General features: G+C 33.4%; 2 protein-coding genes across 2 annotated transcripts; one reads left to right on the top strand and one right to left on the bottom strand.

Moving 5' to 3' along the window:
• The first annotated feature begins 730 nt into the window (after positions 1-730).
• Positions 731-6,693, top strand: MP (Transcriptional factor B3 family protein / auxin-responsive factor AUX/IAA-like protein). Its single transcript, XM_020377501.3, has 14 exons — positions 731-1,776; positions 1,882-1,994; positions 2,163-2,261; positions 2,384-2,440; positions 2,552-2,704; positions 2,805-2,889; positions 3,132-3,222; positions 3,512-3,676; positions 3,765-3,887; positions 4,014-4,089; positions 4,270-4,405; positions 4,486-5,771; positions 5,927-6,117; positions 6,227-6,693. Exons 1-14 carry the CDS (start codon positions 1,647-1,649, stop codon positions 6,342-6,344), a joined length of 2,823 nt encoding a protein of 940 aa, XP_020233090.1. The 5' UTR covers positions 731-1,646; the 3' UTR covers positions 6,345-6,693.
• A 5,373-nt stretch (positions 6,694-12,066) lies between these two features.
• LOC109813344 (putative methyltransferase At1g29790) lies at positions 12,067-13,929 on the bottom strand. Its single transcript, XM_020377507.3, has one exon. The coding sequence runs from the start codon at positions 13,714-13,716 to the stop codon at positions 12,457-12,459; it is 1,260 nt and encodes a 419-aa protein (XP_020233096.1). The 5' UTR covers positions 13,717-13,929; the 3' UTR covers positions 12,067-12,456.
• Between the last annotated feature and the right edge of the window lie 1,324 nt (positions 13,930-15,253).

Genomic DNA, 15,253 nt, shown 5'->3' with positions numbered 1-15,253 from the left:
AGAGAAAGCAATCACTGCTGGGGATATATTATTAGCATTTAACATTCCACGTGACAATTGGAGCTATATTAATAAATCATGTTTTCTCCACATTTCTACATTCGAGAAGAAAAACTCCATCTCTATGATATTAGGGTACACAAGACATTTAGAATATTGTATAACTACTTCTTTTCATAGAATTTGTTTTTACACACAACACTCGCACAAAATTTTATTTTAAAATAAATGCACCTTATATGATATGGCGTTGATATGAAATATTTACTAATTTTATAAATAAAAAATATTAAATTTTTTATTATTTAAATACAAATAAATTTTAATTAAGTCAATTTTATTTAATTTTTTATTATCTAAACATATACTTAAAATAATAAATGATAACATTATTTAAAAAAATTAATTAAGAATATTTTTATAAATATAATGTATGTTTTATATAAAATAATAAAAATTAACTACATTTAATCACGAAATTATTTTTTTCAGAAATATTTGTTAAGAAATTTGACCAGTTATCTTTAATAAAATGTACCTTCTTAATCACATTTTTTATCTATGATTTGGTGGTACATGATAAAACGCAATATACTGAACTGAACTAAACTTCGGTCGTGATAAAATAAATAAATATAGTTGCATATTTATTAAAGTACACGCCCACGTATCTCACTCAAAACAAACAAATAAATAGAACACGTCTCTTGTCATTAATTGGTGGCAAATAATCTCGTAATAATAGAAGCCTGAAAAATAAGGTAGAATCAAATCAACATAACCAAATGTTAAAGAAGGTGAATAATGCAAAAGCTAGTGTGTGTAGCGCTGCTAGTGATTTCATGTCGTCATTACATTTCCTGAGATGAGGGGAGGTTGATAGTGTGTTGTACTGTTTTCGTGTTGATATAGACTAGCTCCACTTTTTATGTGATTTTCATTTAATGCAAGTATACGAGTTTTTTGTTTTGTTTTGGTGTTAATTATTTTAATGATATAAATAGCTTAAAGCTGCAAAGGGGTAGGACTTGGTAGCATGCACACACTAGTTGCTGTTTGAAGCAAAGAGAGAGAAAGAGAGAGAGAGAAGGGACAGGGAGGTTTTAGTTTTTGGCATTGGTGCTTGTGCTTGAGAAATGGAAAAGGAAAAGAAAGAAAGAAAGAAGGGAACAGTATCAGCGTCAGTGTGATGAGTGGTTTCACTGAAAGGTTGGTTTCTTTTCGAGATAGAAAAGAAGAAAAGGCACAACAAGTAGTATAGTACTCAACTCAAACCCAATAATACTAGCCACTCATGCTTTCCTTTGGTCCGCGTGCTTCGATGCAAACCCTTTAATTTGGTTGCTTTGTGTTGTGCCAAGCCCCACCCTTTGAAAGAAAGATCTCTGCACTCTGCCTTTTTCTCAGGTTTTGCTCTTCTTTGTTCTCTAGGGGCACAACACCACATGAGATTCTCACATTAACAACGTGGACCCTTCTTCTCTCCCTTCTCTCATATGGGGTGGTGAGTCAAGGTGGTGATGGGAGAGGAGGGAAAGGAGAGTTTTTGTTTGGTGGGGATGCAACTTGTGAATTGAAGACTTAGAAACGTAGGTTCCTCTAAGTTGAAGAAGACGTAGAGAGTGGTGCAGCTTAGGAATAGGATTATGATGGCTTCCGTAGAAGAAAAGATTAAAACCGGAGGAGTTGGTGTTGGAGTTGGCGGAGGAATGGTTGTTGGGGGTCAAAGTCTTGTTGCTGAGATGAAACTGCTGAAAGAAATGCAGGAACATTCTGGTCTGTTTCATTATTTTGTTTTTGTTTTGGAAAATCATTCTTAATTTCTTACCTTTTGGTTACATTTTTAATGAATGGCTTGCTTGATGCTGCTAAATTTTGCAGGGTTCAGAAAGACTTTGAATTCAGAGTTATGGCATGCTTGTGCAGGCCCTCTTGTGTCACTACCTCAGGTTGGGAGTCTTGTGTTTTACTTCCCTCAGGGACATAGTGAGCAGGTGAAGGAATGAATTTGTTTTCGAAGCGCTAATTTTTCTAACCTTGCTTTGTTATCTCTAACTCATTATTTCTTTTGAATATCTAACCAAGATTCTTAGCTGAGTGACTTTGTTGTTTGTTGTGGTTGGCTGAAGCATGTTTGTCACTGTGTCTAAATATATGAACAGGTGGCAGCTTCTACTAGAAGAACAGCAACCTCGCAGATTCCAAACTACCCCAATCTTCCATCTCAGTTGTTGTGTCAAGTTCAAAATGTCACACTGCATGTGAGTGCTGTGTTCTGGTTTACCACTTGTTGAGCTTATTTTGACTTAAAATCTTCAAAACTCTGAACAAAATTTAACCTTTTTTTTTTTTTTTTTTTTTTCCCTCCTGTATGTTATGATAGGCAGACAAGGAGACAGATGAAATCTATGCTCAAATGACTCTCCAACCGCTGAATTCTGTAAGCTTGGAAGTCTCAGTCTTGGAGTTTTTGTCATTCAACATTTAAATCTCAATGTTGGTTGTGATGTATTGGACATTCTTAGTTTGAATTTGGATTTCTATGTTTCAGGAAAAAGAAGTCTTTCCCATATCTGATTTTGGACTAAAGCACAGTAAACATCCCAGCGAGTTCTTCTGCAAAACTTTGACTGCTAGTGATACAAGCACGCATGGCGGCTTTTCGGTTCCTCGCAGGGCAGCAGAGAAGCTCTTTCCTCCGTTGGTATGGCCATAACACCATCTGGTTGCAAATCAAGCTTTGCCTGTGCTTGGTAAGATTTTATAATTTTCATTTCATTGATATGTTTTATGTTTTACTTTAGGATTACACTATTCAACCCCCAACTCAAGAACTCGTTGTTCGAGATTTGCATGACAATACCTGGACATTTCGACATATATACCGCGGTGAGTATGCTTTTTGGCTTTCAACTCTATCTATTGCTTTGTCAGAAAATGGAATGAGTGATTTGTTGTGGATTCAATTTCATATTAAGCACTGCATTCTTGCTCTCTTTTTTTCAAGTTAGTGTTTGGCTTTGCACTTGCAGGCTTGCAGCTTTCTTCTGTGGCATTTTTGTTTTTATTATTTTATCCTTGAGTGGATTAGAGTCCTCATTTTTATTTTTCTTTTTAACATTTTCTTTTAGGTCAACCAAAGAGACACCTTCTCACAACAGGATGGAGTTTGTTTGTAGGCTCAAAAAGGCTTAGAGCTGGTGATTCTGTTCTTTTCATCAGGTAATTGCCTAATTGTTGGCTACAGGCAGCATTCTTTATTTGTATGTTACATATAGAAGACATCATTTCAATTTTCAAGGGGAAGGGTAGCAAAAGTACTAAAATTTTTGTCCAAAACAAAGTCTCTACAATTCTCTAATAACGTTGTTTTCCCCATGGTGACATTGCCCTGTAATGGATTATGGATCCAACCATAGTATTGTGAAAATTTTGAAATTCAGATTGAAACTTATTCCTTTCAGTTGCATAACCTTCTTTATACTAAAAATAATATGTAAATTACTACAAGGGATGAGAAATCTCAATTGCGAGTTGGCGTGAGGCGCGTTAATCGTCAACAGACAACTCTGCCATCATCAGTGCTTTCTGCTGATAGCATGCACATTGGTGTGCTTGCTGCTGCAGCTCATGCTGCTGCCAATCGAAGTCCATTTACTATTTTCTACAATCCAAGGTATATTTAGTATGTTCATACACCTAACATATGTTATAATTTTGTTTCAAATATAGTGTAATATGTATTTCTACTTTTTTATTTGTAGGGCATGCCCTTCAGAATTTGTTATTCCGCTGGCTAAATACAGAAAATCTGTATTTGGGACTCAGGTCTCAGTTGGTATGAGATTTGGCATGATGTTTGAGACTGAAGAATCGGGTAAGCGCAGGTAAATTCTCGAATGCTTGGATTATGCTACAGCTAAATATGCCGTGTGAACTATTTTGGTGATAGGGTGAAATACTGAAATCCCAAACAAGCATGAAAAGTTGACACATACTTCATATTTCTGCAGATATATGGGTACAATAGTTGGTATTAGTGACGTAGATCCCTTAAGGTGGCCTGGTTCTAAATGGAGAAATATTCAGGTACATGAAGTTAAAACTTGTTCTTTAACATTGGTTCAATATGAAGTTCTATCATATTTTGCTGTATGGTCCAATAAAATCTAATAGTTCTATGAAGCATAATGCCTTGAGTTTAGTGGAAATAGTTGGCCTACTCTCATAGCTGAACATTAAACAACTTGATGATTTCTCTGGAAACAGGTGGAGTGGGATGAACCAGGGTGTGGTGATAAGCAGAATAGAGTTAGTGTATGGGAGATTGAGACTCCTGAAAGCCTTTTTATCTTCCCTTCTTTGACTTCAAGTCTGAAACGGCCATTACAATCTGGACTTTTAGGTAAGTTTGTTTCTTATATTTCTCTTCCTACTTAGTAGATGAGTCTCCTATTTGATGACTTGTTATGTTGGTTGGTGCAGAAAATGAGTGGGGAATGTTAAGAAGACCTTTTATAAGAGTTCCAGAAAATGGAACTATGGAGCTCTCTAATTCAATGCCAAATCTCTACTCAGAACACCTGATGAAAATGCTTTTTAAACCCCAGCTTATGAACAACAATGGAGCATTTTTATCTGTCATGCAACAAGAATCTGCAGCTTCAAGAGCTCCCTTGCAAGATATGAAGGCCACGCTGGCAGCAGAGAGCCTGAAAGCTCAACTTGCAAGTACAGAGAACATGCCACTGAAAAATCTACATTCTCAATCTATCCCTGACCAAGCCTTAAACATGCAATCAGTTTTGAAAAGTGATCAAATTGAAAAATTGCATCCTCTGGCCAAAATTGACAATCATTTGCCTTGTGGAGCAGTTACTGACAAGTCAAAATTAGAATGTGAGGTACTACCTGATCATATTGTTGATTACCCTTCCATGGAAGGCTGCATCCTAGAAAAGGTTGCAGCAAATCCTGTTAACCAGCAAGGCCTACCAAGCCAATTTACATTCCATAATCAAAACCAGAGTCCACTACTTCCTCAATCTAGTCCATGGCCTATGCAACCTCAGCTAGAATCATCCTTACCCCATCCTCAAATGATTGACATGGCTCAAGCTGATTCTGCTTTGGCAAATGGCATGATTCCTCAACTTGACATTGATGAATGGATGGCGTATGCTTCTTCCCAACCTTTTGTTGGGCAGAACAAATCAACTGGACCTTTATCAGATTTGCAAGATCATGCTTCACTTCAACCTCAAGCAATGAACCCCCCTTTACCTTCAACAAACCAAGAAGTGTGGGATCATTATGTCAAGAACTTAAAGCTCTTATCTCAACCAGACCAGATAACATCTATCACTCAGCCAGGGATGTATGGCCTCAATGGCATACCTAGTTCAAACAGTTTGAGGGATCTTTCGGCTGAGAGCAACAACCAAAGTGAGATTTGTGTCAATGTTGATGTTAGTAACAGTGTAGGCACCACCATGGTTGATCCTTCTACTTCAAGCACCATTTTGGATGAGTTTTGCACAATGAAGGACAGAGAATTCCAGACACCACAAGATTGCATGGTGGGCAACTTGAGTTCAAGCCAGGATGTCCAGTCTCAGATAACATCTGCAAGTCTAGCTGAGTCACATGCATTTTCTCTGAGAGACAACTCGGGTGGTACTTCTTCAAGCCATGTTGATTTTGATGAAAGCAGCTTTCTGCAGAATAACTCATGGCAGCAAGTACCTGCTCCCATCCGAACCTACACAAAGGTTTGTAGCAGAGAGACATGAAAGAAAAAAATCTTTTCACATTTGTATTCATACTATATTATGTTATGCTAGTGCTAATTTTATATTTTGTCAACTGTATTATTTGGCTAAACATCTTAAATCATGTATCTCATCATGATTTTGGTTTCTGACAGGTGCAAAAGGCAGGTTCTGTAGGAAGATCAATTGATGTCACTACTTTCAAGAACTATGAAGAGTTGATCCGTGCAATTGAATGCATGTTTGGACTCGATGGTCTGCTGAATGACACTAAAGGTTCAGGATGGAAATTGGTGTATGTAGATTATGAGAATGATGTTCTTCTTGTTGGGGATGATCCTTGGGAGTAAGTTTCTTACCTCTTATTATGTGTGGTGATAGCCATAGGCTGAGAATTCTTTTGAACCAAGATAATTTGTGTGGCAATCTGATATATTATAAAATGCTGTGTCTAGGGAATTTGTTGGCTGTGTCCGCTGCATCAGAATTTTATCGCCTTCAGAAGTTCAGCAGATGAGTGAAGAAGGGATGAAGATTCTAAACAGTGGAGCTTTGCAAGGGATGAATGTTTGAATATTAGGTGGCTGCATGCAATGTCACTGAGCCATACTTAGCTATTTTATTGGATAACATTGGCCTCAAATGGTTTTATCGTCCAAGCAATCTTTCAAAAGCTAAGGCATATGTTGTGAAAGCCATATATTATTACCTTGTCCTTACGAGAGTGTCTTGTCATGTATGAACTAAAGTTGAAGGACACTCGTTATTGGAACATTAGTTGGTATATACCCAACCTTGAAGAGGGTTTAGCTTATTATCACAGATCAAAAGTTGTAATATGTTCCATTGAGTCAAGGGTTACACACTTCATGTTATAAGACATTCTTGTAGGCAATGGAAGTATTATGCTTTATTATTATTACTACGCATTGGTACCTGTCCAAATAATCAACCATCCAATGCTACGTTATTTGCACTCTAGTTGGGTTATAAACCAAATTTAAGCAAATCAAAAGAGTTGAAAAATGAAGAGATTTCAAGGTATTAGATTTATAAGTTCTTCTCAATCTTGTTTAACTTGTTCATTTTTACTAGAGCTTGTTACTCACACTTATTACTCAAATCTATGAAACAAGTCTTAAAAGAGGGCATGTTTTAATGAAAGTATGGATTTCTATAAACAGGGTAACATACTTTTCAAATTGTTGAAATATTCTTTTCTGTATTGGCATAAAAGTTCAAAAACAAATGTAGTTTTTTTTTTTTTCCTTTTCAAATAATACTTCATGTTCGAATGGTAATAAGAGATTAAGTCGCCAAATCAATATGAAGTCAATATATGATTTAGTAGAATAATGGTGAGACAAAAAGAGGACTTGTCTATACCTCGTGATGTTAAGAGTTTTTATAGGCTTGTATAAACAATTATTGGAGTGAGGTTGTTATCCATGCAGATAGTTTGTTACAGAATGTGTCACGATTGAGCAAGTTTATCATGTCTTTCGTTAATAAGTTAACGTTTACATGACCAAATTGGCTTTGGTGTGACTAAGTCGGTTTATGATTGACGTAGGTGTATTTTTGCTTGGAGTAACTGCATTGTAGACTAGACTAAATCGGATACCGAGTGAATTTAGGTTCAAGAAGCCCTTGGCTAAGGTAGACTTTAGATGACATCCAAAACACTTCACATTTAAAAGTGTCCCTTGCTTGTGGACCATTTGTTTATTTTCTTCATTTTTTTCAATTTATTTCCATGCAAAATTACAAATCCAACCGGGCCAGCAACATTTAAAGCCACTAGAGTTCTCACAATGAATGAGCTGCATCAATTCATCACTTGTTATATCGTTTTGTGTCAAATTTGACTTCATTGTTTGGATTTCTGATTTCTGATCTTCCCTCTTGGAAGTATATATAATCAAACCCTATACGAAAAATCTTGATAAATTTGACGGTGCAACACGTATTGCATTTTGAGACTCCCGAAATTGCTTGCATGAATGAGACTATTGATTAATGGGGTACACATTTTTAGCCACTGCCATTAGCCCCTCAATAAAATACTGACAATGGCAGTTAAAGGCTTCTGCACCTTGGGGGCGCCATAAAGGGATAGAAACAAGATGGGCAATTAATTCCACAAGCACATACTTACATAATTCATCTCAACTGCAATGTTCATGAGCACAGATACATGCCCCAGCAATAACTGTGCTCTCGGTGTTGTTATAATTAAATACAAAGCTTCAGCTACAAGGTTTCATAATTAAATTGAAGCTTCACCTTCAAGTTATTACACTAAGATTCAGATGGTACGTGCCTAGTTTAAGATATTATAAAGTTAATCAATGCGTTTCATTATTTAACTGCAGGTGATGCGCAAATATATATAATAGAGAAGTGTTGAAATACAAATAAGGTTCCAAATTAATAAAATAAAAAAAGAAATAATAATTTATAAACATATACTTCTAATGATTGAGACATTTTTTTAATGAGATAATCAAAAGGAAAATCGTGAGAATTAGTTCCAAAACAAATAATATTTCATCATTATAGAGTTTTATGTGAAATAACCTTATAAAAATAATAAAATTATAATCTTCCACTTGATATAAATATATCCCTTTAGACAAATACCCACAAAATAACTCTAATAAGAAGTTATGATTTGAAAATTCAAATCAAAACCGTAGTCTGTTAAAACTCACCGTCGGAACAATGATAGTTACAATATCGCGAGTGAATTTAATCCTTGTGGTAGAAAAAAAAATAAAAAATAAAAAATAGAACCTTACTGTGTTAAAAAATTTCTAAGTAATTATAAGTATTCATGTTCTGTGGCCCAGTGAGCCGAAACAAGCTAGGCTAGCTTCTTTGCAGCAAATTGGGCTTGAAGAACAAATTTAGGTAACACCGTATATGAAGCAAGTGGATGCTGCAAACGAAGTTGAAAAATGCTAAAAACATACTTAAACGCATATATTATACACTCTTACCTATTAGGCAAATTCATGTGGGTCTCTTTAAATATGCGAGTCTTATTCTCCATGTGGTAAAAACCCACATGAATTGCAACTAATGAGAGATTTTGTTGAAAATAGAATATTAAGAAGTGAGTTGCTTCACTTTCTTGCACTCTTCAAGACTCTTAAAATTTGATGTAAAATATAAGTTATTGAGTGAAGTGAGTTTACCAAAATTTATATACATGAAAAAGGAATCCACTTCAAGTGTAAGTCTAGATAGAATTATCCTATTCAATAACTCAATATTTATATTGAATTTTAATGATTCAATTGTTAAATTAAAAGTTTTAAAAGAGTAGATAAAGTTTACAAATTTTTACAAAATATGTTTTTATTTATATGCATTAATTTGAATTAATGTAACAAAGTATCAAATAGTTTTTAAATTTTGTAAGAAGTTGTAGACTTGATCTACTCATTTAAAACTTTTAATTTAATAGTTAAATTGTTAAAATTTGATATAGAATATAAATTATTGAGTGGAATAAGTTTTAGACTTACTTCACTCAATAATTTATTATCTACATTAAATTTTATCGATTCAACTGTTGAATTACAATTTTTTAATATATAGATATAACCTACAAATTTTTAAAAATTTGAAAAATATGTAATATTTTGCTTCATTAATTCAAATTTACTAATAATCATAAAAATATTTTATATGTTGATATATATCTTTATATATATATATATATATATAAAATGAGGATCATATGGTTTTTGAATTTTCTTAAAATTCGCAGACTAGGTCTATACATTAAGAATTTTTAATTTAACGATTGAATATTTAAAATTTGGTGTAGAACATAAGTTATTGAGTGGAGTAAGTTGACCCCTCTTTTATATACTAGTAGGGTTGAGACACTCCGTACCGATCTATATTTTATTTAAATAAAATAAAAATTGAGATTAGGAAATAAAAATATTAAAGTGGGTAGTTACTAAAATAAAATCGTAGTTACTAAAAATATTATTAATTATTATTATTTTTATAATAGAAAAGTATAATGATCTATCAAATGTGGAGACTAAAGGTAATTACTGAAAGAGATATCTCCTTGACAGACTTATTTCATTTGATAACTAATTTTTTATACCAAATTTTGATAATCTAATTGTTAAATTAAAAATTTTTAATGCATAATTTAAGTATACAATTTTTTTTAAAAAAATTGAAAAACTATATATAGATTCAAATGAATGTATAAAATATTTCTATATTTATCTACCAATCTGAATTAATGAGACAAAATATCAAATAATTTTTAAAATCTTTTAAAAATTTATAGATTTGATCTACACAGCAAAATTTTTTAATTTAATGATTAAATCATTAAATTTTAAAATAGAACATGAGTTATTGAGTATATTTAGTGTACCAAGGTTTATTATTTGAATAAATGAATATCTTCTCATATATAAATGGATTTGTTGACATAACATTGAAGAACGCTAACAACAAAGTTGATGGGAGTTATTTTATGATATTTTTCTAAGGAGATATTTTATAAAGATTATTTTTATAAGGTTATTTTATACACAACTCCACAATGATGAGATATTTTTCGCGTTGGACCTAAGTTTTTACGGTTTTACTTTTGGTCATCATCCAAAAAGTCTCTTAATCATTGAAGTACGTGTATATTTTATAAGTTTTTATTTCTTATCTTATTTTATCGATGTGAGACTCATTTATATCTTAACAAAATTCTCTTTAACATTTTTTCTTATCGGGTAAATTTCCTAATGCAAGTCTCACTAAATATGTGAATCCTATTCCCCTTTGGATAACATAGTATTTTTGAGGATATAATTGTGCTTTTAAATTTAGTGAATTGTGTGAATGTGTTGTTTAATTATGTTATAATGGTGTTAATATTGAGCAAAGGAAAATATTGAGCGCCAAATATTGGGGCTCAAAAAGTGGCACTCAATGCTAGGTGCTAAATATGTAACTGCTATACAATGTGATTATTTTGGATAATTTTTGGGTAGTTTTGGAGGGTTAGAAACCTTACAGACAAAAGTTCTAGGGGAGGAACTCTGGGATTCAAGGAACTTTTTGTTGGTACTTCCTTAATTTCACTATTTATGCTTTCTTAATCGTGTTTAGGAGTAGCTAAACTCCATTCTTGTTGGAGTTAGCTGTAAAGTCCCTTGGGAAACAAGTTTTACTCATACTATCTACTTGTTAAGACTTGGTACACTTGCCAATAGTTACAAAAGAGACAAACAACTTGCATGAATTTTAACTAATAAAAGATGATGTGTTAGAAAAAAATACTAGATAATGTGTTGTTTGCACTCAACCAAATTTGTGTTTTATATTTTTCTAGCTCATTCTCAACCTTTGATGTTGCTTTAAATCCTAATCCTTTCAACTCTCTCCTTTCCAGGTTCACTTTTTAGGTGTGGGGCTTTAATAAATCGTCGTGATTAAATTAAACGCAATCTCCACTTTAAGTGATAATTTAGTGTTATTAAGTTAGTGTAAACAATGAAGTAGTTTACTTCATAACGGTGACGCCAAGAGGAACACAAAGCAGTTTAATAGAACATCAAAACTCTATTAGCAAGGCATCATCAGCTACTGGCCTCTGTACTAAGGCCATTAGAATATCAAACTTAGACTATGTTTTGTTACACGTTTGCATATTGCAACCTCAGTTAGTCAGTCTCGAGCACAGTGCCTACATGTTTGACAATTTCTTTTCCCATTCCGTTGAGAGTGAACCGTAGTTTAATCAAACGAGAGAAGGTGTTTTTTTTTTATAATATATATATATATATATATATATATATATATTATGATGTTTGGAAACTAGTTTGCATAATTAAAAACAGAAAAACACACATTTCAAAACACCAAATTAAGAAGTAATTTTTTTTTATCTTTTCTGTTGAATGTGACTTTGTAGGTTTCTCACCGAAACCAAACACACACTTAATAAATGTATCTTCCATTACGAGATTAGCAACATTCTTGTGAGTTGACTCATTAGAGCAGTGAGTAGGATGAACGAGATGGTTATATAGAAGTAAATGACATATAACATTCTCGTTTGCTATACCTAGAGATCAAGCCTGGGTTCATGACTTTCTGAATGAAGATAGGTGCCACTAAGTTAAAAGGCCATTGAGAATGGATGATTTCTTTTAGATGTGAAAAAAAAACAATCCTTAATGACCGTCCCAAAGATTGCAGTGGTCATGTTTATGATGCAGAAATATGCCGTAGAAAAAATAAAAGGATATGCATATAGTAAAATTATTAAGACCAGACTACCAATTAATCATTGACTGGATCCATCACAGTCAATAAAGTAAAATTATAGCCTTACAATTATAGGTTGTAATTCGTTTATCATCTTTCTAATAACTTATCAATTACAAAACAGCTAATACAGAAATACTGAATGAAATACAATAAAACAGAACTTAAAATAAAATACAGAATATATGTCACCTCAAAAAGCTGGTTTACAATTGGTAAGGAAACAATTCTTCTACTTATTCCAGGTCTAATCGGGTTTGATGATGAAGCCAGAAGCAATTCATTCACACAAATTGTGTGCGAAACTGAAAGAGATATAATATAGCAGAACCAAGATTATTCTTCCTTCTTGCAGTTTATTGTATAAGCCAAGCCCCTATGCTCTAATAGGTTTCTGAAGAACAGCAGACAACACAACTTCAGGTTTGCCAGAGCCAACACTATCAACCTTCTCCCCCACAACCCATTTCAACTTCTTATATCCGAATCGTTCGATCAACCGAGTCAAAGCTTGTTTCTTCGCCTCATTGGCACAGAAGAAGTTATCCAGCCAAAACAAGCCACCAGCCCTCAAGACCCTATCAACATCAAACATCAAAAACTCCAACTTCTCAATCTTCCCTCCAACATCCAAGCCACTTGAAGCATGTACCAAGTCAAACACATTATCAAAGAAAGGGAACCTATGATCCAAGCTCAAGTAGAGAGGGAAAAGCCCCCTTGCAGCAATGAACTCACTGAAGGGGGCATCAACATTGAGAGTACTAGTAACCACAGTGACATTCCTCTCAGCCATTCTAGCAGCAAAGGATCCAGACCCTCCACCAATGTCAAGCCCTATCCTAACCCCTCCACCACCCAAGGCCAAAACATCATCAACAACAAAATCATTCTTACTCTTAGCTCTAACAAACCTAACATTCTCATTCCCATGGACCAAATCAAAGCAACCAATGCATTCCCTACTCAACTTCCGACCATTCAAACACTCAAAATTCTTGCAACCAAGGCCACTCCAATTAACAGTCTTGTTACCAACAGGCTTCCAAAGAGAATCAGGAAAGGGGAACAAACCTGATTTTGGAATAGTCTTGGCAAAGCACCTCCTCCTAGGCAAGGGCTCACACCCTCTTAGGATCAGCTTCTGGGCCACACTCCAATCATCAGGGCAAGGCCCAAAAGCCTTGTAACTCATGAACTGGGACAGCAAGTCTGAATTTTTCTCGCACGTGTGGCCCACAGAAGGCACCATCTCAGTGATCCCGGTTCTTGAGTCCTTACCCAGAGGGAGCTGGTGGCGGGTTAGGAAGAGTTTGAGCTCTGTGGCAATGTTGGGCCTCGAAAGATCGAGGCTTTCGTAGCCCAGAAGCTCTTTCTCCATCTGGGCAAGTTTCTTTTGGGACAAGTCGATCTCTCTGAGGATGAGTGAGACTTGTTCAGAGATGAGGGAAATGTTCTTGTGGGCATGGTGGTGGAGCAAGTGATGGGGCTGTTTTGGGGAAGTGAAGGCGTAGAGGGCGAAGAGGTTGGTGGTGATAACAGAAAATATCATGAGAATGTTAACTGCTGAAGAACACAGTGTTGCTCTCTGGAATCTTGCGGTTCCATCTCCTATCTTCAGAGAAACAGAACCCATCTCAGAAACAAGTTTCAGATCAGAGAGTGAATTATTAGTAGATTTGTTTGGACTTGGAGTGAGTGAGTGAGTGGAGTGAGTAAGAAAGCTTGTTTTCAAAGGTAACCCAATTACCAAATCCAAATGGAACCTTGTCGGTTGCGCTTGTTGTGTGGGTTGTGTTTAGGTTGAGAGCTTGTGGAATTGTTTAATGAGAAATTGAATCTATGGCATGACAGAGTAAATAATTTTCATATCATACTTTATTAAACTGTTTTTCTGCACAGAGATTAAGAGATCTATCGCCAACATGCATTTTTTTAATTGGAAAACAGGAAAATATAGCATACACTTTCGTGTGTAAGAATTTTAATTTGTAAACAACGTTGTGGTTAGTTTTATTTTAATGAAGTGATATATATGTTTTTATTATAACTATGGGAATTCAGATACTTCGAGAGATTTGGAGAAGGAAATTTATCAGAGGTGGAGAAAAAATAACAAAACTTAAATAAAAAAATGAAAAATAGTAAAAAAAATGAGTAATTTGAAGGTAGTTTATAAAAATAAAATATTAAAAGTAATGTGTAAAAAATGATTTTTTTAATTATGTTCATAGGTTATTTTGCAAATATTTTGCAAAACAGATTCGTAATTATTGAAGGAATTGTTTTTTCTTTACGAAATATTTATTATATATGTTTTTAAAAAAAAGTGTTGTTGGTTAATTTTGATATATTTTTTTGTACAGAATGTCAAATAAAACAAAGTATGGCTTTATAAATTAGTTTTCACTGATTTAATGAAATGCTTTGGGCTTTGAAGAGTGACTTTCGCTAGCCTACCAGTACAACTTGTAAATAAAAAAGTCAATGCATACACTGGAACCAAACGGTAAAAGAATGTGTTTGACAATTTCAGTTAACTTATGATTTATTGTAGTGTTTATTTGATATAAATTAAAATATTATTTTATGAGTTTATTCTATTACCTTATAGTACTTTTCGTACACAGCTTAAAATAACGTTTTAATTTATAATTTTGTTTTAATTTATAATTTCATTTTAATTTTTACTTATATTATTAATATTTATTAAATTAAGTTGACATAAATGACAAAAGATTCACATTGCTTAATTAAATAGTTAGAAATCAAATATTGAGTATTACGAATGCAAAATAACTCAAGTTATAAAACGATATCACCTATTTAATACCTATCAAATTTTTAAAAAAAATTGTTCACATGTTCAACCTTGATAATGAATTAATAAAATATTTTTTTAATTACCATTTCTTTAAATGTTAAATTATTTATTGTAAAAAAAATTCTTCTTCAATATTAAGTGTTACATTATTTACACTATTTTAATTTTTACTAAAGTATATAATCTTTAGTCATTATTTTACTATTTACAACATTTACTAACAATATTTCACACATTCTACTTAACAATATTTACTATTTTAATTTATTTTTTTCACTTGAGTTGTCCTTTTGAACTTTGTTCACTTTAGTTGTCATTTTGTATTATCAATCTACACTTATTAATTTTA

The sequence above is a fragment of the Cajanus cajan genome, chromosome 9 (genome assembly GCF_000230855.2).
Source record: "Cajanus cajan strain Asha chromosome 9, NIPB_CcT2T_4, whole genome shotgun sequence".
Lineage (NCBI taxonomy): Eukaryota > Viridiplantae > Streptophyta > Magnoliopsida > Fabales > Fabaceae > Cajanus > Cajanus cajan.
This window is presented reverse-complemented; position numbering and strand designations above follow the sequence as displayed.

What these genes read in the sequence shown, in the direction of transcription:
- MP (XM_020377501.3), top strand. Translation starts at nt 1,647, where the DNA reads ATGATGGCTTCCGTAGAAGAAAAGATTAAAACCGGAGGAGTTGGTGTT. An exon ending in ACTATTTTCTACAATCCAAG is followed by an intron (nt 3,677 to 3,764) that starts GTATATTTAGTA and finishes TTTTATTTGTAG; the next exon opens with GGCATGCCCTTCAGAATTTG. An exon ending in GAAGAATCGGGTAAGCGCAG is followed by an intron (nt 3,888 to 4,013) that starts GTAAATTCTCGA and finishes ATATTTCTGCAG; the next exon opens with ATATATGGGTACAATAGTTG.
- LOC109813344 (XM_020377507.3), bottom strand. Translation starts at nt 13,716, where the DNA reads ATGGGTTCTGTTTCTCTGAAGATAGGAGATGGAACCGCAAGATTCCAG.